General features: G+C 41.7%; 1 protein-coding gene across 2 annotated transcripts in view; it reads right to left on the bottom strand.

The window, feature by feature from the left end:
• Nucleotides 1–292: 292 nt before the first annotated feature.
• ARFGEF2 (ADP ribosylation factor guanine nucleotide exchange factor 2) overlaps nucleotides 293–20,677 on the bottom strand; it is a 34,413-nt gene continuing 14,028 nt past the window's right edge. For both annotated transcript variants that reach the window (XM_027645947.1, XM_027645948.1), the window contains 26 exons: nucleotides 20,396–20,597; nucleotides 19,543–19,654; nucleotides 18,760–18,965; nucleotides 17,772–17,856; nucleotides 17,507–17,678; nucleotides 16,853–17,004; nucleotides 16,535–16,663; nucleotides 16,048–16,206; nucleotides 14,712–14,859; nucleotides 13,739–13,838; nucleotides 12,957–12,997; nucleotides 12,710–12,879; nucleotides 11,943–12,094; nucleotides 11,623–11,795; nucleotides 11,047–11,207; nucleotides 10,099–10,229; nucleotides 9,863–9,992; nucleotides 9,277–9,412; nucleotides 8,317–8,455; nucleotides 8,157–8,211; nucleotides 7,794–7,908; nucleotides 7,393–7,523; nucleotides 6,234–6,402; nucleotides 5,743–5,881; nucleotides 4,448–4,565; nucleotides 293–3,813 (listed from right to left, as the gene is read on the bottom strand). In XM_027645947.1, coding sequence (XP_027501748.1) covers nucleotides 3,637–3,813; nucleotides 4,448–4,565; nucleotides 5,743–5,881; nucleotides 6,234–6,402; nucleotides 7,393–7,523; nucleotides 7,794–7,908; nucleotides 8,157–8,211; nucleotides 8,317–8,455; nucleotides 9,277–9,412; nucleotides 9,863–9,992; nucleotides 10,099–10,229; nucleotides 11,047–11,207; nucleotides 11,623–11,795; nucleotides 11,943–12,094; nucleotides 12,710–12,879; nucleotides 12,957–12,997; nucleotides 13,739–13,838; nucleotides 14,712–14,859; nucleotides 16,048–16,206; nucleotides 16,535–16,663; nucleotides 16,853–17,004; nucleotides 17,507–17,678; nucleotides 17,772–17,856; nucleotides 18,760–18,965; nucleotides 19,543–19,654; nucleotides 20,396–20,597 — 3,602 coding nt within the window. In that variant the 3' untranslated portion in view covers nucleotides 293–3,636. The remainder of the gene's footprint in view (nucleotides 3,814–4,447; nucleotides 4,566–5,742; nucleotides 5,882–6,233; nucleotides 6,403–7,392; nucleotides 7,524–7,793; nucleotides 7,909–8,156; nucleotides 8,212–8,316; nucleotides 8,456–9,276; nucleotides 9,413–9,862; nucleotides 9,993–10,098; nucleotides 10,230–11,046; nucleotides 11,208–11,622; nucleotides 11,796–11,942; nucleotides 12,095–12,709; nucleotides 12,880–12,956; nucleotides 12,998–13,738; nucleotides 13,839–14,711; nucleotides 14,860–16,047; nucleotides 16,207–16,534; nucleotides 16,664–16,852; nucleotides 17,005–17,506; nucleotides 17,679–17,771; nucleotides 17,857–18,759; nucleotides 18,966–19,542; nucleotides 19,655–20,395; nucleotides 20,598–20,677) is intronic.

Below are 20,677 nucleotides of genomic sequence, written 5' to 3'. Positions count from 1 at the left end.
AGAGCGGGACAGGAGGGAGAGGGATGTGGAATAGGGACATGAAGAGAGCAGGACACGGCATATGCGACAGGGACACGGGGAGAGCGGGGCAGGAGGGAGAGAGATGTGGAACAGGGACATGGAGAGAGCGGGACAGGAGGGAGCGGGATATGGGATAGGGTCACGGGACCGGGACACGGCGGCAGGAGGGAACGCGCGGGGGGTACAAAACCCCAACCCCCCGAGCTCGCAGTGAACCCCCGGAGGCTCCGCAGCCTCTGAGCCCCCTCAGGAACTACAGGAGCAAAGAAGCAACGCTTCGTAAAACTTTATTGATTTATCACTTGATTAAAGCATGGAATATTATAACTACTATACATTGTATTTTCATGTAGAAAACTTTACATAGGTTTTCATATTATATAATTTTGGTATTCTGTCAAAACTCTATACATCCATTGGCAAGAAATGCTCTTTAAATTATTGATAGTAAATGCACTTAATATGGAGATATTAAAAAAACTTAGGCATTTTAAATATGTGAAAACATACATTTTACACAAATAAAGGTGCTGGACAAACTGAATTTACGGATTAAAGGGAACTGCACTTTTGATAGAGTTACTATTTTTAATCTTTCTCCTTTTGAATAGTAAGACTGAGCTAAAATCTGGTGTGTGTTGGTTGTAGTGGACATTGTTTGAGATGGCTCTGTTTACAGTTTGGAAAGTGAGTCAGGAGACATGGATAACAATAACAAACTGCCCTAAAAAACACTTTTTCCTGGACTGCAAGACACAAAAGAATCAACACGAGGGGTGTTTCTAATCGCCATGAAAAGGGAGTTTTAGGGTTTCCCTCGTTAAATCCTCCCCAGCTCCCTCCTGAGGGGGTCTGGAATGAGACGGAACAGCAACAACTGGGGAGTCTGTATTAAAGAGCAGTTACAGAATCCTTTGAAGCACCACAAGTCCAAGAGGTGCCGTTCTCACCCTGTGTATTGCACAGTCCCGCTGTCAGCGCGGGGCCGGCCCCGCTCCCGGTCCCACCGGAGCCAACAAACCCCCGCGGCAGCAGAGTCGGGGGGAGGGAACAAGCCGGGAGCGCTGCAGGAGGGCTGAGCTCCACGGGGGGGTCTGGGGGCTCTGCCCTTCCTGACTGTGAGGAAAACCAACGAGTGCTGTGGACACAACCTGCACACAGCCTGCTCGTTGCTCGGATGGGGACAACGACCCCAGACACGGGACAGGATTAAGGCTCCGACCATCCCATTGCATCCCAGTCCCCCTCCTTCACACGCTGCAGGGTCTGGGACGGCTGGATTCCACATACCCCACACTTCAGCAGTTTAGAACCGGTGCAAATACAACAAAACCTTTTCTTAAGGAAAAGAACAGCCTCAGACCAAAGGCTGAAAGGAAGGATGGATTAAACATCCTTATCCTACATGCAGAGAGTGCAAATGCTGCCCCGTAGAGTAAAGAAAGCCCAGGAAGCAACTGTGAAGTCATTTAAGATCTCAAAATTGAGACTTCTTTCAAGACATGACTGTAGGGCTTTGAAACCTGTGACACACGGAGGAAGGTGCAGCTGGGCCAGTTTTGTGCCTGATGGGACACAAGGGAATACATTCCATGAGGCAGTGACACATTCCACATCGGAAAAATAACCATTCAGATATTTGCTTTAGGACTACCTAGGACCAGAAGGAAAGGAACAGCATATTCTTACAGATTTAAATAGAATTCAAATAAATACTTCATTTTCTGCAGTAACCAATGCAGTGACATTCCCAGGGAATGAGCAGCTACATGAGATGCAACACAAAAGGACATTTCAAACACAAGTTAAATACCAGCATTTCTTAATTTCAGTCTTTTGCTATTGTCATATATAGCCATATATTGCCTTCTACTAAATAGCAGTGTATAGATTTAACCTAATGGGCATTTAAAAGTCAAAGAGCCACAACCACCACTTATTTTTCTTTGGTTAAAAATAAAAAGTAAAAATAAATTGTGAAAGCCTTGTCACTACTACTGACTGCAAAACCTTTCCCTAACAATGCTTACGTAGGACAAGTCAATGAACTGAGGAGCACCGTAGGAACCCTTTGGAAATAGCTCACTAAAAAAAAAAAACAACCAAAAAAACCCCCAAAAACAAAAACAAGAAAACAACAAAGACAGACAGCAAATTCCCAGCAGCTCAGAGAGGAGTATCCCAAGACAACCTCAACTCAGGCCATCCTACCAGGAAACTCAACTGAAAAAGCAGAATAACAGGTTATACACTTAGGACCATTCAAGTAGGTAGGTTGTAATTGTTTGTTTGTTTGTTTTTTCTTTAAATACTGTTCTATTTTAAGTTTGCTACTCTGGATAGCACAGCAGTTAATGTAACACTTTGTATGCATTATGTTAGGAAGTGGAGCCTTTTCTCTCACCCTGCCATGCTTTCCCAGTTTAGAGAAGACTTAAAACCTGAAATTTAAAATTATTTCACAGGACAAGCTGGTATTCTGTCATGGAAACACTGTCACAAAAACCTGATGCAGTTCAAGGAAAGAAATAAAACTCTCCAAGGCAAAGCTGTGGTGTCACATCACGTTTGCTTCACGGGTACCTTCAGAGCACAGAAACTCTTAGAGCACATGGATGAACTTAGTTAATTTTGCTAGAGTTTTTTGGGAATTCAGTTTTTTTTTTTAGATCCCAACAGGAACTAACAGCTGAGAATAGAAATCATTTGCACAAATCAGAGGTTGCAGATCTGCAGTAAATGGAGACCAACTCGTGTTAAGGACAGGACTTCTTGCTAAACAGTCACAATTGCTGCTAAATACATTGAACTCAAGGGTCAAAAGGGTGGGTTTATTTGTTCTGAGCCTTGTCTCAGATGTTCCTCTGTATGATCTGTCCATGATCTGCCAATGTATGAAAGGAAATGGAAAGCTTTTTCTTTTTTTTTTTTTTAACTGCCTTTAAGTCAAGCCTAACAAGTAAAGGGAGTAGATGCTATTGATGCTCCTGATGTAAAATCTTCCGTAAAACCAAAAATAAGTCTCAGAAGATACAGTACTGATATTAAAAAAAGTTTTTTAAATTACTTGCTAAACAGGAGGAAAACCCTCTCTCCAAATATCCTATGGGCTGTCCAGATCAACACCCCAGCCTGGCCTGGTCCTGGCCACAGAGGAAAGCCCAGAGGGGTCTCAGGTGGTCCTTGGCCACTGCAGTCAAGTTTATTACGAACACATGAGCCAACATCACAAGGCTACACAACTACAGTCATTACTTCCAGGGGGTGTAATTTCTGTGGAGAGATCCAGCTGATTAATCAGCTCTAGCTGGGATGCAGGACCGAGCAGTGGATAAAAGACTGGGAGAGAGAGACCGGATCGTGAAGATGACGAGCACTGAAACAGAGACTGTACACCTACTGTATTGACTCTGTAAGCAATCATTTAAATAAAACTGCTGACAGTTTTGTAGGATGGACAGAACAGGATTATTTTCCTCGTCCCCAAATGCCACTGTGGTAAGAGTAACTTGCTGCCACGGTGATACGCCAGGCTCCCATTTTTTCCCCGTCCACTTCAATCCCTCTCTGGAGCACAGCTTTATGTACAGGCCCTGGTAGCAGCCCTGCTGGGGGCTACCAGGAGGGCAAGGTCCCTCCTGCTGTCCGTCCGTGCTCCTCCGTCCCGCAGATGTTGAACACGACCCCGATGCGCAGGAAGAACCTCCTGAGCACGGCGCGGAGCTCGGGGATCAGGTCGAACTGCATGAGCTCACACAGGTACGGGTAGTACGTGGACGCGTGTGCCCGGAACTGTCCAACACACAAACCACAGCGTTATTCTCTATTGCTACAGGGAAACACAGAGGTTTTTCACACCCATGGCCACACCAGCTTGGTAAAGCACCGGGCGCTGCCGAGCTCCGCGTGCATCTGCGCAGCCGCCGCACATGGAGCCCTTGGCCCTTCCAGAGTCAGACTGGTCTGTGAGGTGGTTCTGATACCACCTCGGCCTAGAGGTGGTATCAGGGACTACTGGTAGCAACGTCAATATTAGCATTCACTTTTCTTCAAAATTATTTCTGCCATCACTGTCAGGGAACTGGAATTCCAGTTTCACAGTGGTGAAATTCACCCCTCCCATTCTCGTGCAGCTGTAACACCGCACAAGCCCATCCATTATTGGAGAGTCATTGTGCTTCTATATGAAAGCTCTTCAGTAATTCTATCCCCATTCCCACACAGCTGAGAATTCCAGGGATGCAGGCCCATTCCCAAATGCAGAGTGCCTGCAGACAACACGGCTGCTGCTGCTGTACTGTGAGGAGAGCACTCGCCATGAGGAACTGCCACCTCCAGCAGGCATAGTAATGCAGAATGAACTCAGACTGAAACAGGAATGGGAAAACATACCTGAACACAGACATGACTTCCAGCCCCTTCTTACCTTGTCATCACTGATTTTTAGTGTTTTTGTTAGAAGCAACAGCAGGAGATTGGTCCAGGCTTCTCTGTGGCTTTCTGAGTTGACGGTAATAAAATATGCCAGGGCTTCACTGCACACACTGGAGAGAGGGCACAGTTCACACAAACCATAAAGAAAAAACACTTAAAAAGCTTTTTATAACATGCAGTTTGTCCTCTCAGTGTATCTTGTTTTCAAGCAAGATGCACTTCAATGGGAAAGTTTTCAATCACATGCAACAACTTTAACTACATAAATCTGTTTTGTCTTTTCTGTTACAGGAGTTGTTCCAGATAACTTAAAATACTTTTCATGTTGGCAACAGAGAACGATGGAGACAGAGATGGAAAAGTCTGATTTGCCCAATAAACATTTTGTAATTGAAGTGCTGTCACCTTCAATCTGCAAACACTATTCCCTGACCCTCATATGGGGACAGCTGAAGCAACAGCACTGTGAGAGAGCTCTCCCTCCAAATCTAGGCTGTTTTAAAAAAGATCTGCAGAGCTCAGTGTCACAGATTAAAGAGGAATTATTATTGTATTAATAAATTTTTGGTCCCTGCTGCAGACTGTAAACACAAGGTACAAACTGTACCACTTACTATGGCTATTTTAGGACACACTTAATTAAAGAAGCAATGGAACCTTCCCTTTTACACACTAAGCAGATTAACACGTCCACAGATGCTGGTAGATCAGAATCCACTGCATTAGTGCCAACAGCAGGTTTGGAAGATCTTCACATTTGATCAGAGATTAGTAATTTGAACTTCTATGTACCAACAACCCATCCAAATACCTTTTTATATTTACTTAGCATGATTTTCTACATTTGTTTAAATTCCAGGTATACAGCATCTTACACTGCACTCCCTTTAGATTATTGTATCCTTTTATACCTCTGACTATCACTATGGACTCTGGTGAGAAAAGTACTCAGACATCATCACTTCTGTGAAGAAAAGCCTGTGTCAGGCAAGAAGGTACTTCCTTTATTCAGGCAGATTGTTTCCTTACTGCTAAATTAACTTCTACTAGAGAATGGTTATATTTGTTTATCCATGGTCATCACCACAGACTGGGCTGTTTGTCCCCAGGGTGGGCTGTGGTGGCTGAGGGGGAACAGCCCTTGTCCCCAGGGTGGGCTGTGGTGGCTGAGGGGGAACAGCCCTTGTCCCCAGGGTGGGCTGTGGTGGCTGAGGGGGAACAGCCCTTGTCCCCAGGGTGGGCTGTGGTGGCTGAGGGGGAACAGCCCTTGTTCCCAGGCTCTCCTACCTGAGCAGCCGCTGCTGAACCGCATCCCAGGAGTCCCGCCGGCTTTCATCCACGTACATCCGGAACAGGATCCTCAGGCAGCACGCCAAGCTGCTGGTCTCTTGTTTTAAGAGATTGGGTTTTGATTTACCCTTGAACCCTAGAGATCAGTCACACACAAGAAGAGAGGGAACATTCACATTTGGAGTTACTGGCCAAAATAAAGTTTATCAACACTACCTGCATTAGTGACTAGTGATGGTTTCTTGTCCAGATAGTATTATCTCCTCTTTGATTTTGACTGAAACCCGATCTCTTTATAAAGACATTTTACTACAGCAGTAGCAGCTGTGTAGCTCTACTTTAATCAAACAAAGCAGATAATTTAGCAAACAAAAGCATGCAACCTTCAGCTGAACCGTACAGGTTATTGCAAGTCACACTGTTGTGCTGCAATAGTTAAAGCTGAAGTGGAGCTCAGCATTTTTATCAAATAAAAATAAAAGCCTCACCTGCTCTCCATAACACAGTTCGCTGCTCATAGTTTGAGTTAAAGGCTTTTGAAAACGAATGAGACTCTTGCAGACAATCCAGTAACTTAAAGAGGTGATGAGAAGACATGTATTTGTACATTCCTTGGTCCTCTGTGTCAATGTGGATATCTGCATCCAATGCATCTCGCTAAGGGGCAGGGGAGAGAGAGCACATGCCATGACCCACACTAACTCCAAATTCCATTTTAGGTGCAAGTGCAGTATCAGTGTAATAAAACACAGAAGAGTGGTGCTGACAAAGATCAGAGTTGTACTCTTCTCAGTGAAGAGAGAAGTTATGGTCTATCCTAGTTACTGGTAAGAACATAAGAATAAAGAGCAAGGGGAGAATTCCCTTATCAAAGCATTACAGTCCAAGCAATACAATACAGAACATTTCTTCTCCTCTAGAATATGACTGAGTAGGTCTGTTGAATTCTGAAGAACATCAAAATGAACCACAAAAACAGTGCAAGTTTAAATGTTGCCTGGTGTAGAAATTCCCCATCTTTGGCTCAGGTCAAATTTAATTAAATTGGTCAATATTTTTAGCTAATTTCACTAGGAATTTAACTATACCATCCCCAAAACACTACCTGAATGCACTAGGCCCAAAATTCTAGCTTAGGGTTTTATTAACAGCCAAGCAAGAGCTACTGTGCACTATTCCCTAGAATCAGAACTTTCAAGAACACTGATGTCTCCAAGGCTGGCGATGAGTGGAATCTTGACCACTGACTTTGCTCAAATTCAACTTCTGCAAAAACTCCTGTGCAAACATCCAGAGGCTGAGTAGAGCCTCAGCTGTGACTAAATGAAGACACTCAGACTAAAGAACAGAAAAGAATGCTCTCCCAAAACAAACCAAAAACATTCTTGATAAGTATGCATTAATTGTAAAAAGAAAGAATCTATTATATTGACAATTAAAATAAAGGCAATATAATACTGCAACAGGCAGACTGCCAGGAAGCATTGGAGGCAGACCAACAAAAAACCCAAAAACACAGCTTAAGAGTAATCTACACACACATTCAGGGTAGTGCTGAGTGATTAAAAGGAAGCAACTATTTTGTAAATACACATCATAGTTTGTATTTTACTGTCACAACAAGGTCACAAGAAAGTCTGATGGTACCTGAGCTGCAGCCATGTGCTCAGCATCCTCCTTCTTGCTTGTTGCTGGATAGAACACTATGTTATCAATGGTCTGTATCAACTCCAGCTGCACCACACACTTGATAAGGAGGCCAGCAAATAGTTTCTGGTCTAATGAAATGGAGCAACACAAGTTTCAGAAGCAACTCACAGCAGTTCACTTACAACAGGCTAACAAAACAGGACATTGCCATTAGCATTTTGATAGTTACTGATGCTGTGAATTATCTTCTAAAGAGAAAATCTCTCTGCAAGGCATAAACACAAGTTGCAAAGATGTACCCCAAGTTTAAGTGCCCCAAAACTTTCTGTACAGAACTACAGAAGTGAACTAAGACTGGTTGTAAAAATGCATTGAAAAAGCTTGCCCATTCTCCTTACTTGTATAAGGACCACCTTTCCAGCTCTCATCTGTTGGATTTGAATATTGACTTTGTCCTCTTTCGGAAGCATTTTTATCCATGCTGCTTAAAGACTGATGATCTAGGTCCAAATCCTAAAAGAGAATGCAGAGCAATTCCAGCAATCCAAAACACTAACCCTCAACCAGCTATCAGTTTTCAGATGACTTCACTCATCTTAGATTCAAAGGCTTCCTGAGGCCATTCTTTACATCCCTTTTTTACAATGACACCAAATACTGTCAATTCCTTGTCAAGTGTATTGACTGCAACAGAATATTTCAAAAGTTGACCTAACACAAACCCCTTTAAAGTCAGTTTATTGCCCTGAATTAATTCTTACCAAGTGTTTTTCAGATGAATCTTCCTCCATTCCCACAGGCCTCCACGTCAGCAAGCTTCACAGAGCAAAAAAAAACCAACCAAACAGAACAAAACAAAAAAGGTAAATATTGTTGCTCTGGAATTGGGTATTAGTATAAGAATTAAATTTATGAACTTACACATGAGGAATAGTTGTTTTGAAGATTTCTAGCATACAATTGCATGTCTGGCCCCAGACTTCAGGGCTGAATTTCTGTCCATTGAGTATTACCAGGTTTTCCAGGCAGTTTGTGCCTGATCGCGCCAACTGCTCATTATCTGTCAAAAGAAACATTCCATATTTATCAACATCTACAATATCAATGAAAAATTAGGCATTCCCTATTACTGCTCCATTAACAGTTTATACTAGTACTGTGAAATGCATGGTGTCTTGGCTCAAAGCCTACCTGTAAAGTATGTTACAACAATATCAAGCTGAGGAATCTACTGAATAAAAAATAGTTTCAACCTTCACAAGATGGAAATCCAACCAGGGAAGACAAAGGACAGGACAGAAGCAGAAAGGAAGCACACAGTGAGACAAAGGAAGGAAAAGCAGCAATTATAATCTTATGATTTCCTGCAAGATCATCCCCCCAGATTCCATGCTGCCAACATGCAGGATTTCAGGTGTAGGAGCTGGAGCTTGAAAGAAAACATGTTCTTCAGGAAGTTGTATTTGAAAGCACTCAGTGGGTGGGAGAAAGGGGGAAAGGTGCAATGAGAGAAAAGGAAGAAAGAAAAAACCCAGAATGTACGTAAATACCTATATGTGTAAATAAAGGAGGTAATGTATCCCTGCAGTCAAACTGAGGAAGGTGTTGGCAGAAGGCTCAGGAGATTAACACCACCTTCCAAAAGCCTTTGCTGTGTCACAGTAACACCACGAGCACATTATGAACACAGAAACAGAAGAGCTGCCTAACTCATTAAATAGATTGGTGCTCAAATATTCGAGATACCACATCAATACACTGCATAACATACTGCCCCGAACGGTAGCTTCTGTTCTTCCAAAATTCAGGTGCCTTTCCCCTCCTTGAATAATGAACATTTAAAAATAAGATTTATTCAAAAGATGCAAGTAAATAAGGTACCTTGTTTTACACACCAGTGTAACTGTGCAAGTATGTCGGGAAGGAGGATCTCGTGCAAAGCCTCGTAGAACTGGGTGAAGACGTCGCAGATGGCGTAGAGCGCGTGGTTGCACGTCGTGGTCATCCACTCGGATTTCTGGGGGAGAGAATGGAAAACCTTTGGGTTTGTGTGGGTTCCTCCACGGTGACTTGGTTTATACCTGGCTGCTCAACAAAAGACACGGCGTCTGAGGAGAGGAGGAGAACCCAGATAAAACTAAAGCCTCACGACTGCAGGTGTCTGGTCAGAAGCTCTGAGGTGGCCACATGAACACAGCTCAGAAAACTGCACATGTTCACAACAGAGAACGCTCCCCTTGAAAATAATCAGACAGACAGAACACACAGAGAGGTCACTGGACACTATGACAAGTTTCATTCATGCCACAGAACTCAACAGAACACAAAACATGTCGTAGAGGCTGAGCCACTATGGGGGTGACAAAACACTGACAAGACAAACCACACAAAATGCTGCCTTGGTTGTGCAAGTTCTTAAAAGCAGAACTCTAAAAAATGCTTGTTTTGAGGGTTTTTTTGCTTTTACCTCTGTTTGTTGTTCAGGGAGCTTCATATTATCAAAAATCCGAAACACAATTCTGAACAGATCTTGCCACCAGTGCTTCTCAAAGGTATGCCCGTAACTCTTCATGATTTCAAACATCACTGTTAAGCCTCTATAAACAAAACCAAACAATTAAAGGAACAGATGTTACAATGAGTTCCAATGATCTCTTTCATAACTGAATTTTAAAAAAAGGAAAAAGAGAAAAGCTTTATTACCTTGTTCGAACATCTAATTTGCAACGATTGATGATACAAGAAAGTTCAAATAAAATGGGAAACCATCCTCTGACCCATACTCTGTCCCCAGGAGCCACATTCATGTCATCACTTGTGTATTCTCTTAAAACCTTCAAGATGGCAGGAAAAAAAAAAGATTTAAAACCAACAATCTTAAAAAAAATCTTTAAATGTGACAGATTTAGATACTACTAATGGCACAGATAGACTCAGAAAGTTAGCTTAGTTCCTACTGCAACCCTCAAATCCTGTAAAATATAAATGTAAGATGTAACTATTTGCAAAAATACTGGAAAAATATATGGAAATAAATACTTCAATCTGTTTTACTTCAGTCCAACTAAAGGCCTTACAAGTTATCAGGGTTTGGACTTTTTAGAAAGCAACTTTAACATGGACAGACAACTGTCCAATAAATATAGGTAACGAGGAAACCTAAAATTGGCAGAAACCAGTTCTACACTTCTCTAGTACCTTGAATGCTGTGTGCACTAGGGACATGCAACTGCAATGGAACTCCAGGCTCTCTTCAGCCAAGTGATTATTATATTCAGTCTTCACACAACAGACTGATGTAGAAAAATATGCAAGTTTGTAACCAATTAAACTAGGCAGAATTAGGGGTGACAGAACAAAAGATATTGCTTTCCAGGTCATCCTAACACTACAAAAACACAAAAAAACCCAAACAAGGACTACTTCATTTGGTTATTTCCAATTTGGACTTATAAGATTGAATATTTTTTAATTAGCCCTAGTTTACTGCTTACATAACACCAAAATCACTCCTAAATCCGAACAAGCTTTTAATACAAACACTTGCAATTGAAGTTTAAGTCTGAAAGCTCGCTCTTAGAAACAAGATTAGTCTCTTTTTACCAGTAGAAGAGAGAGTGAGAATGCACAAGGGTAAGAATTCCAATATACCTGTGGTCTTTCTGAGACATATTTTGCACAGTAGCGAATAAGCCTTATGGCCTCCATGCTGGTGTCTGGGAAGGCAACGTTACAGGCAAACTCAGAGAGGCATTTTACTGCATCCTGAAACGAGTCAATTGCTGCTGGGAAATGCTGCTGGAAAATATTTGCTGTGAAGAACAAACAAATACGCTTCTTAAAATTTACTGGTATTGAAATCCATAGATAAACTGCATCGATCTAGACATGTCAGCCATGGTATACACTACAGGACAGACAAATGTGGAAGGAACAGATCTTCTACATTTCATATGGTTCTTTGCCTTCTCTTGCATTCTTCCCAATCCCACCCCACCAACTGCATTCCGAAGTTCTACAGCACAGTGTCTGTATCTAGTTTTTCCTGTTCATAGCAATCGGGACACTTAATGGGTATGACCCAGCTGCAGAGTTTAAACAATCTGGCTGCAAGGTCTTGTGTTTATTTGCCTGGAAATACAAAAGGCTTGTCCAGGTGAGCCTTTTAAAGCAGCCTCACAGCAGCAAAGCTAATTTGGGTACTTGCATCTGTCAAGCACTACTTACTGACTATGTGTGCTGTAGTCTGAAAGGCCAGCTCCACAATATTCCCATCGTGGTCTGATGCCGCCTGATGAAAGACTGCAAAGATATTTTTCCAGCCTGAACGAATGTTACCAGCTTGAGAGTTCACCATCTGAGCAATACAGCGTATCACCATGTCCCGAATAGTCGGAGATCTTCAAAAAAATAAAAAAGAAAGCAAGACTTTACACTGGCACAAAGCCATTGCCCCACTTCCACGCACCCGACCACCTAACCCACACCCAGTGACACACTTAAGTAGGACTAAAGAAAGACAAAGCAGAGGTTGCAGTGTCTCACACCTGTTTTTCTTCATAATATGTTCAAAAGGCCTTAGGAAGTCTTTCTGGAAGCGGAAGTTGGCCAACTCTCCCTTCTCAAGAAATTTCATTGACAGCTGCCTTAATGAGTCTACGGCGAAGATGGCGACGTCTTCATTAGGGTTACACCCAACCTAGGAGAAAAGCATAGTTTCAGACACTTATCAGCTCATGTATCACTCACATGAGTAACAGATTCATCATTCCAGTTCCATCTCAGCCCCCTAAAAATTGCTGGCACGTTCTCGTGTTCAGATATTTAGGAAATATGGGGTTCCTCTTGAAGGAGGCTTTCTGTCATTTGATTCATCTGAACAGACCTGTGGATTTTGTATACAACAATGCAGAACTATAATAGCCAGCTAGATGCTAAAAAATAATAAAATAAAAATCTTAGGTTTAAAAAATCCAACTAAAACATAGTTCAGTTGCCAAGGAAAACAACTGTTCCAGGATCATCTGTGCACATTTTAGAGGAAATTAACTTGGCATTTGCTCAGAAAGACAAGACAAAGAAAAACTACAAATACAAAATGACATAATAAAGTGATTAAAGATCATTACCATAAACATTTCCATTTCTATTTATACACTTTAGATTTTTAAATAGGTGCTTCCTGTAGGTGCCTTGAATGGAACTTTTTTTTTTCCAATATCACAGCTTAAGCCACTAAGGACACAGAAGGAAAAAGCTGATTAAAGAAATCCTGCTATTCACGTATGTTCTGTAACTTGATTTGAACAAGTACCTTATTGAAGTGATCTCCAATCACGTGCCAGATCCTCGACCACTGCAGCCTGATGCGGTTCATGTTGTAATAGGAGATCTCCACGATCTTCTGCAGGCTGAACATGCGAGGGTGGTGCGGGGAAGCCAGTTCATCCATGGACACGGCACAGAGCCACCGCACAAAGTCCACTGCACAGGAGAAGCCTGCAGTGAGCCCAGAGGTTCCACTGCAGGGCCCCTGTGACCCACTGCTGCTCAGTACGTACCTATGGCATTCCCATCCAGCCGAGTCGAGCCCGTAAATATCCTACGGAACAAAGAAACGAGTCGGAGTTTCAGCTGCGCATCCACAGGAGTCAAACACATCCCAGTGCTGCAGAACGAGGTCAGCACATCTCCTGGGAGTATTTCACAATCCTCCATGCCATGAACTCTGCAACTGTTTTATTCTTACCCCTTGGCAGCAGTTCATGCCCCTCTCCTTAGCCTAAGCATTCTCCTTCCCGCTCCAAGTCACAGTCTCCTGTGCTCATGTTCTGCTGCAGGAGCAGGCACAGGCTCACCATTTTATCCAGAGCAAGTAATGCTGGAACACTCATTTGGGTGACAGTATGTTAAATTTCACAGGGACAATAAAAAGACATTAAGGAAGCTTTGCTGCAAGACTTGGATGCCAGCCACCTGCTTGATCTTAACGTGGTCTGGGAACACGGTCAGCAGTGGCTGTCAAAACAGACTGGAGGAAGACTAAGGATGCACTGTTGGCCCTTCTCCCACTTCAGCTGTTCAGTCTTAAGAGGAGTTCAGATCACTGACAGTGGTCCCAAATCTTTTGGACTTTGATGCTGGATATCAAACAGATGTTAGAATAAATGCTGCAAGCCTGAATGTGTAACTCTATGGACTTGCACAATAGTTTCAGTAATTATTAAGAAGTCCCATTCCAACACATGGTTTAGGACAGAAGCACATCTTTAGACAACATATCAGAAGGGAGTCAACAAAGATAAGGATTTAGATAAGAGTGCAGGGGTTACATTCTCAGTACCTGTCCACTGCCACCACCACGCTCTGGGAGCTGGTCTCCCCCACGGACTCCTGGATGCTCGCCATGTGCCGTTTGTCAGCCCCACTCCCAACCAGGTTCCCTTCAATAAAGCCATTAAAAACCTGCATTTAGCATCATGAAATCGTGACTTGATATTAACTCCAACATTAAACAAATAGATAAAGAGAAGTGACTACTGCTTCCAGTTACCATGTCATTTATAAGGAGCAGATGGTGCCCTTGCCAGATCCGTGCCAGACTATTACAAAGTTAAACATAATTTTCATTAAGATGATATGATGCTGTTAATAAAATTGGAAATTATAAAATATTCTTTTAAAATATGAACTATAAGTCAGCTACAAGCAGTTAATGCCAGGAACAGTTCTGTATTCATCATCATCATGTATAGCATCCACTCCAGAGTATTTTCAAATTAAAATGCTTCCTTAATAGTTTTCCAAAGATTAAGGCAAGTTGCCTTGTCTCTCTAATTTACAGCCTAAAATCTAAGGTTTGCTTCTTGCATATATTGCAGAAACAATAGGAACTGGAACAGCAAGCCCAACATGCACAGATCAGAAATTCCTTTGGAAAACGAATTATCAATCATTGAAACATCTATTTATTCCTAAAGATAAATGGTTTACTATGAACAACTGAGCATAAAAAAATAACTGATAATACTTGTAACAAAACCATGTGTGGTAAAACAGTTTTGGAAACAGTACATTCCAACAAATAAATCTGGAGGCGTTGTTAAACAGCTTAACCCAATTCCAAAGTTAGAGCAGATTTGGTAATTATAAACACATCTTGAAATATACATTTGTTTTGTTTTTTTTTTTTAAGGTTCATTAATCCAGTGGGAAGTAAGTAAATATATTTGAATATCTTATAACACTGAGTACTCTTAGTCATCCTACTTCATTGACATGTGCACTTTTGTGAAGTCCAGGATGAATCATCTTACCTAATCCCAGGCCCATAAACTCCTCCCCTGCAGAGGCATAGCCCTTAATGCTGCCTTCCCTCTCACGCCCAGAGCCAGACAAATACCGAGTTTTCACGCCAGTTCCTATGAGCTGTGCCAGTTCCAGCTGGCTAATACATTTCAAGATCTACAACCAAAAGAAATTAAACATTGTGTTTCTGGACACCACCATATTTTTATTCCTAATAGATATATATATATATATATTTAATATTTATAAGCTTCCCAGGTTCTCCAACCTTTAGAACACCTTTGATCCAACAACAGCTTTGATGTAGCTGAAACATTACCAGTAAAACTAAAAATGAAGTTGAGTGATTCATTCAAGATCAGCCACCATGAATCATTCCAGTACAAGAATAAAATAAACAGTGCCCAAAAATCTAACTTGGATCTCTAACTATTACAGGAAGCCTTTTTATTACTTCTCACAGCATCAAGACTATAAACAACTTGGAGCTGATCTTCTAGAGACTTCAATGTCCATCGTTCATCTCTAGAGAGATGAAGAGACTGAACCATTGCAGCCATCATCACCTAAAGTAACAATGGTCCAACCTAGAGAGTGTAAATGCCCATGTTGTCAATCAGCCATCAGCACAAAATTCCCCATCTCTTCCCTCCTCCTCCTCCTCCTCCCCTGCCATGTTTGGCCTGGCACAGGCACCTGGGAGGGTGTGCTCTGAGCCAGGTCCGAGGCACTGTCAGCTGTGGCACCTTTTGGTTCGTATCATGTAGCCCAAGACTAGTGCCAGAGAACATAATGCAGCAGGAATGCCCCTTTTAGCAGCAGCACACATTTAGAGCTCATTAAAAGAGCTCCTGGAAAACAGGTTTTAAAAATACATATGATCCTGATAGCCTCTCCTTACCTATCCCCAATCAAATTATTTCAGCCCTAATTTTTCATGTTCTTAGGTGTGAATGTTGCCAAACACTGCACACAGACAGGTCTGGACCTGTGAACTAGAATATTTTTGTTTCCATGAACAGGAATACATTAGTTGACATGCAGAATTCTCTGGAGCCAAATGACATTTTTAATATTGTTTTAACTTCATATTAAACACACCCTCAAAAATTACAGTATTGTCACACAGTCTCTACAGGGTCTTCCAAAAAAACCAGCAGTGCATTATTTTTTATATATATGTGTGTGTGTATATGCACACACATTTATATCAAAAATCCCAGTAACAATATAATGCACTTCCTCCACATTTTCAAGAGGGTTCTGGGAGCTGATAGAAGAAAAAATATCCTGCAGGTTTTCAAAGGACACCACAGTTGACTATTTAACCTAATCAATATTTACCTCGTGCCAAGAATTCCCGAGATAGTTGCCATCTGTGTGAGCAACTGTAATAAGTGTCTTAATGGTATCAATGTTCTTCTGTTTCATTTCTGTAATGCTGGAACTGGCAGTCAACAAGGAAAATCGAGCAAGGGCCTGTACATAAGCATCTCGTTCAAGCTACAAGACAGAGAAACAAACATCGTAATCGAGTCCCTGAAGAAGCAGAGAAAGTAATTTGCCTCCACAATTTTCCTTCCATAGATAGCTGGCACTGTTAGAACACCTTCCAGCTTAAGGAGAGCATGATGCCAGTTAGCAAATGCTCTGAATAGAAGACTCAGCAAGAAAAAGGAAAGCAGACTTGAAGAAAACTTGATTATATCAACATCTTTTACCATTTCAGGAAAGCAGATGAGACAATTCATTTTCTACATATAAGCTGTTATTGATCCTTCACCTGCCTCCCAGAACTCTTAGCAAGTCCCAGGCTAAGTCCAGTACCAACCTGCATTCCAAAGATACAAGCTATCCTAATGGCACAGCGTATTCCTTCCAAACACAGAGATGCAACCTCTGTGTCATCACAGTTCTGCAAGCCAACACTGTAAGCTGCCAGCAATGGAGTCCAGACGAGCTAAAGAGAGGAAGAAAGTAAGTTCAGAAGTCTGTTACGGTTTTAGCCCAAAACACTGGGTCACTGAAATCAAATATACCCAAAGAGTCCAGCTGTTGCACTACCAAACTCTTCAGAGTAATTTTTCACTTTTTTTTCCCATGCTTAAAGCCCTTGGTAATGAAGACCCAGTGAGAAGCTGGCACTCACTTTGAACATGGGCCTGACGTGGTCGAGGTGAGTGGCGCTGGTGAAAGGCGCCTTGGCGTGGCTCACTGCCTCCATCAGGGCCTTGGCTGTCTTTGCCATCTGCTCCATCTCCAAGTTGTACAACAACCTCCGCTGCTTCTCGTTGGCCACACCTAAGGGGAACACCACCCAGTCACACTGGTGCCTTTTTTATATAAGAGCATATTCCCTGTCTTCACACTGAGCATCACAAAACTTTAAATAAAGGTATTTGCAAATGAAACCTAAAGATAAAAAAATCTTTCAGAATGTTACAAGTCAGGAGGCTGTCCAGGGTTGCAAGTAATGAATTCCAGGACTAAAAATCACACCCAAACTTAAGACTTTATTCTATACAAAATAACTAATTCAGCCCTTTACTATATGACACGTGCTATGACCTAATCATTCCAAGTCAGAGGTGCAAAGTCATTCTGCCTGTAAAAATGGATAGAAAATCCTTCATAGTCTTAGTTTCCCATCCCCAAAAACGAAACAAGCCCTCACCAACTGGATAAATAAATTAAAAACTTAATGTTTCTTTATCCTTATACTAAAGGCTGCAATTTCAATTTTCAAGGAAATTAATTTTCTTCCTATTTTGATTCAGGAAATCTGCAAAAGGGTTCTTCTTACTTGGTTTACTACACTTGGTTGTAATTGCATATTCTTTTGTCTCTTTCATGGCAATTTTCTTTCCTTCTATTTCTTCATAGATTGTGGATAAATACTCTACTGGCAGGTCTTTACTGTCATTGATTCCTCGATTCATTTTAATGTACTGTTCCTTTGTCATTTTATTTTTTACCTGTAAAAAAGAATGGAAATTGGATATCAGATTTTGAATGCAAGTTTCAGGGAGACTTGAACTTCTAGAAGTTTAGGTTTTTTAAATTCCTACCTGTGGACTGTGCAAGTCTGTAGTCAGCATTATAATGGAGTATGCCAAAACATAGGCAGTGTCAGCACTAGCAAATAGTGTTTGCCTGAGGGAGGAAAAAACAAAAGAGGTTTATAGAGCCTCAATTCCTCATTCCATTAGCTCTAATTTTACATGCAAGAAAAATATCCAGAAGTGCTCTGGATTCAACCAAAGTTCTAACAGAGCCTGAAGCCAGCAGTTAGAAACACCTCAAGCCCCAAATGGTTTAAAATGCAAATAAAAAGGAAAAAAAAAGCATCATCTCTACAATACGGAAAACTAGTGGTGACCAAGATCTTCAAGTACATCCATGAAGATTATACATTATCCTTCTTTGGGTAATTCCACAAAAGTTACAGGACAGGTTATTTTTCACTCCCAGGATTTCATTAAGAATGACAAAACCAACCCAGTGATGTACCACCTGGACTAAGGAATGGGAATCAATTAAGCCTGACATGGAGCTAAACTTCAGTGCTAGTTTATCACATCAGGAACAATAGCAACGTTGTCTATTTGGTATCAAATAACATATACACACTTTGTTCCACATCTGACAGGCAAGCAAAAACATTGTAATGTCATATTAGTTGCTTATGTCATGAATTTTTAATTTTAGCAATTGCTTCTACTGTTTTTTATGCTTGACTGATCTACATTTGTTTAAAAATGGAACAGCTAGTACAGAGACAATTTAACAAACTTAGGGCTTCCCTCTTCCAGTAATTCCTTCTGGTAAATCCTTTCCAGCAACAGGATTTAAGGAAATGCCAGGATCAGTATACTTCCTATCCAAAGCTTCCATCTTGCCCAGCTGCTGAGGAGGTTCAGCACCAGGATCAGCAGCAAGATCTGCTCCTCACACAAGCCTGGTACGAGCTTAAGTTACCCCTCGTCCCTAAGGGCCACAAACAGCACAGCAGGGAATGTTCTTCAGGCATTTGTCCAACACAAAGGTTTGAATTACCGTTGGTTGCACTCAATGTATCTAGCAGCAAACTTCTCCATTAATCTATCGATCTTCTGGGCTTCACCTGGCAGACGAAAACCTTCCAGAAATATACGCAGAGCAGAGACAAAGTCTTTTCCACAGAAATCAAGCTGGTCTACATAGGCATACATCACTTCCTTGTTAAACTTGTTGCTTTCCCCAAGAAATTCCCCTACTTGAGTCTAAAAACACAAGAGACAGTTATTACTGTGCAATCCAACTGCCAGCTTTGCAAGAAGGTTTCTAGCCCAAGAGTTGCACAGCTCAGTTTTGTAAGGCTGACACGCGTCGCTGAGTGGGCAGAGCAGCCCTGGGAGGGGTGGCAAGAGACAGACTAAGGGCAGTGGATGTGCCCTCAGTCTGCATAGTCCTGCTTCCCTCACTTCCAAGGGTAAGATCTGCATTACTGCAGAGCCAAGCAAAGCTGAACTGTGCCTGGGTTCACATGCAGCTTTGCCACTGCAGTACACGATACTTCTGTGCTGGGAAGGTGCTGCTAATGCAGGGACAGATGAAATGCACGTTCCGTTCATGGAGAACCCTCCAGCACTTTATTGTAACACAGTACTTTACCAGAAAGCCTGGGACAGCAAGTAAACAGTAAGGAACTTTGGCATTAAGTGTTTCCATGAGAAGCCTTGCACATTCAGTTCTCTGTTACTAAGATAGGCACTACAGAGGGTGCACACAGAGAGCAGGGGCAGGGGAGAAAGTACTAGGGGCAAGTGTGTTCCTTATCTCATGCTGCAGTAATCTTACAGAACAGAGGCGTTCCTCTTGGTGCAAGAATTGTGCCAGGTCCTCAGCTGTAGTGCCAAGCATTCCCTGCTCCTGTAGATACTGTATTCCCCTCTTCGGTTTTTTATTAAACCTATTCAGACAAAAACATGGGGAAACTGAGACATACAATTCAAAATATCACAGCCTATAAAATTTCAGTTTTACAGAGCCCTTATAAACCAAAGATTCTGTGCTGTAGCTCCATGTCTTTTGTTTCTAGTTAGAAAAGAAGTCAAAGAATGTGCAACAAATCTATTACCTATATCACACTATAGGCTCTATCTCTTAAGGTACATTCAGTTGCTGATAACCTTTTAAGTTATTGCTGAAAAACTCACTTAAAAATTGACCTTTCTGAATTGTTAAAAATTAGAGACTTTATGCAAAACGTAAAAATGTCGCTGTTCAAGACCTTCTTCTAGCATTTACAGACATGAAGATCTTCAAATTAATGAAAAAGAAGTAAAGCATAGCTGGACAATGATTCTCCAAACTCTATTTCAATAAAAGACAACAAATGGTGTAAGATCTGTAAGATAACCCTGCCCCTAAAACTAACTTCTCTCTAGGCATACACACTTCTGTGCAGCTGAGCCAGCAGAAAGGAAAGCTGTGAAAACACCTTCTACTCCACCCACGATTTTATGGAATTCCTTTTAACTACAACAGCCTCCAGCAATGGTTTTTGATGACAGCAGGCAAGAGTGTTCAGCATTAAGATCAATTTGTAAGTGTCCCTATAGGTATGACTGTGTGAGACCATAAGAAATAATATGGTTGTACACATTTTTTTTACTAGTAAACTTTAGTTTTCCTGTCATGCTGGGCTTACAGTTCTATCCCGTGTTCAATTATTTCCTTTTGTTGCTTGATGACTTCAAATTGCTCTGGGTCATCTGGGACAGCAGTCTGAGTACCAACACTTCCAACTCCTGATGACACAGTGGAGTCCAAGGAACTGACGCTGCTCCGTCTCGCTCCACTCTCCAGGCATTTACCTTCAGCCATTTCCTGTTCAGATGGTTTGTATGAACCTGTTTATAAACAAGGCAAGATTTAAGTTTTCCTGTTCAGTCAAGAGCTTTTAATTATAGAACTTTTTAGCAGAAATCTA

This window comes from Corapipo altera, unplaced genomic scaffold, assembly GCF_003945725.1.
Source record: "Corapipo altera isolate COAL_440 unplaced genomic scaffold, ASM394572v1 64, whole genome shotgun sequence".
Classification (NCBI taxonomy): domain Eukaryota; kingdom Metazoa; phylum Chordata; class Aves; order Passeriformes; family Pipridae; genus Corapipo; species Corapipo altera.
This window is presented reverse-complemented; position numbering and strand designations above follow the sequence as displayed.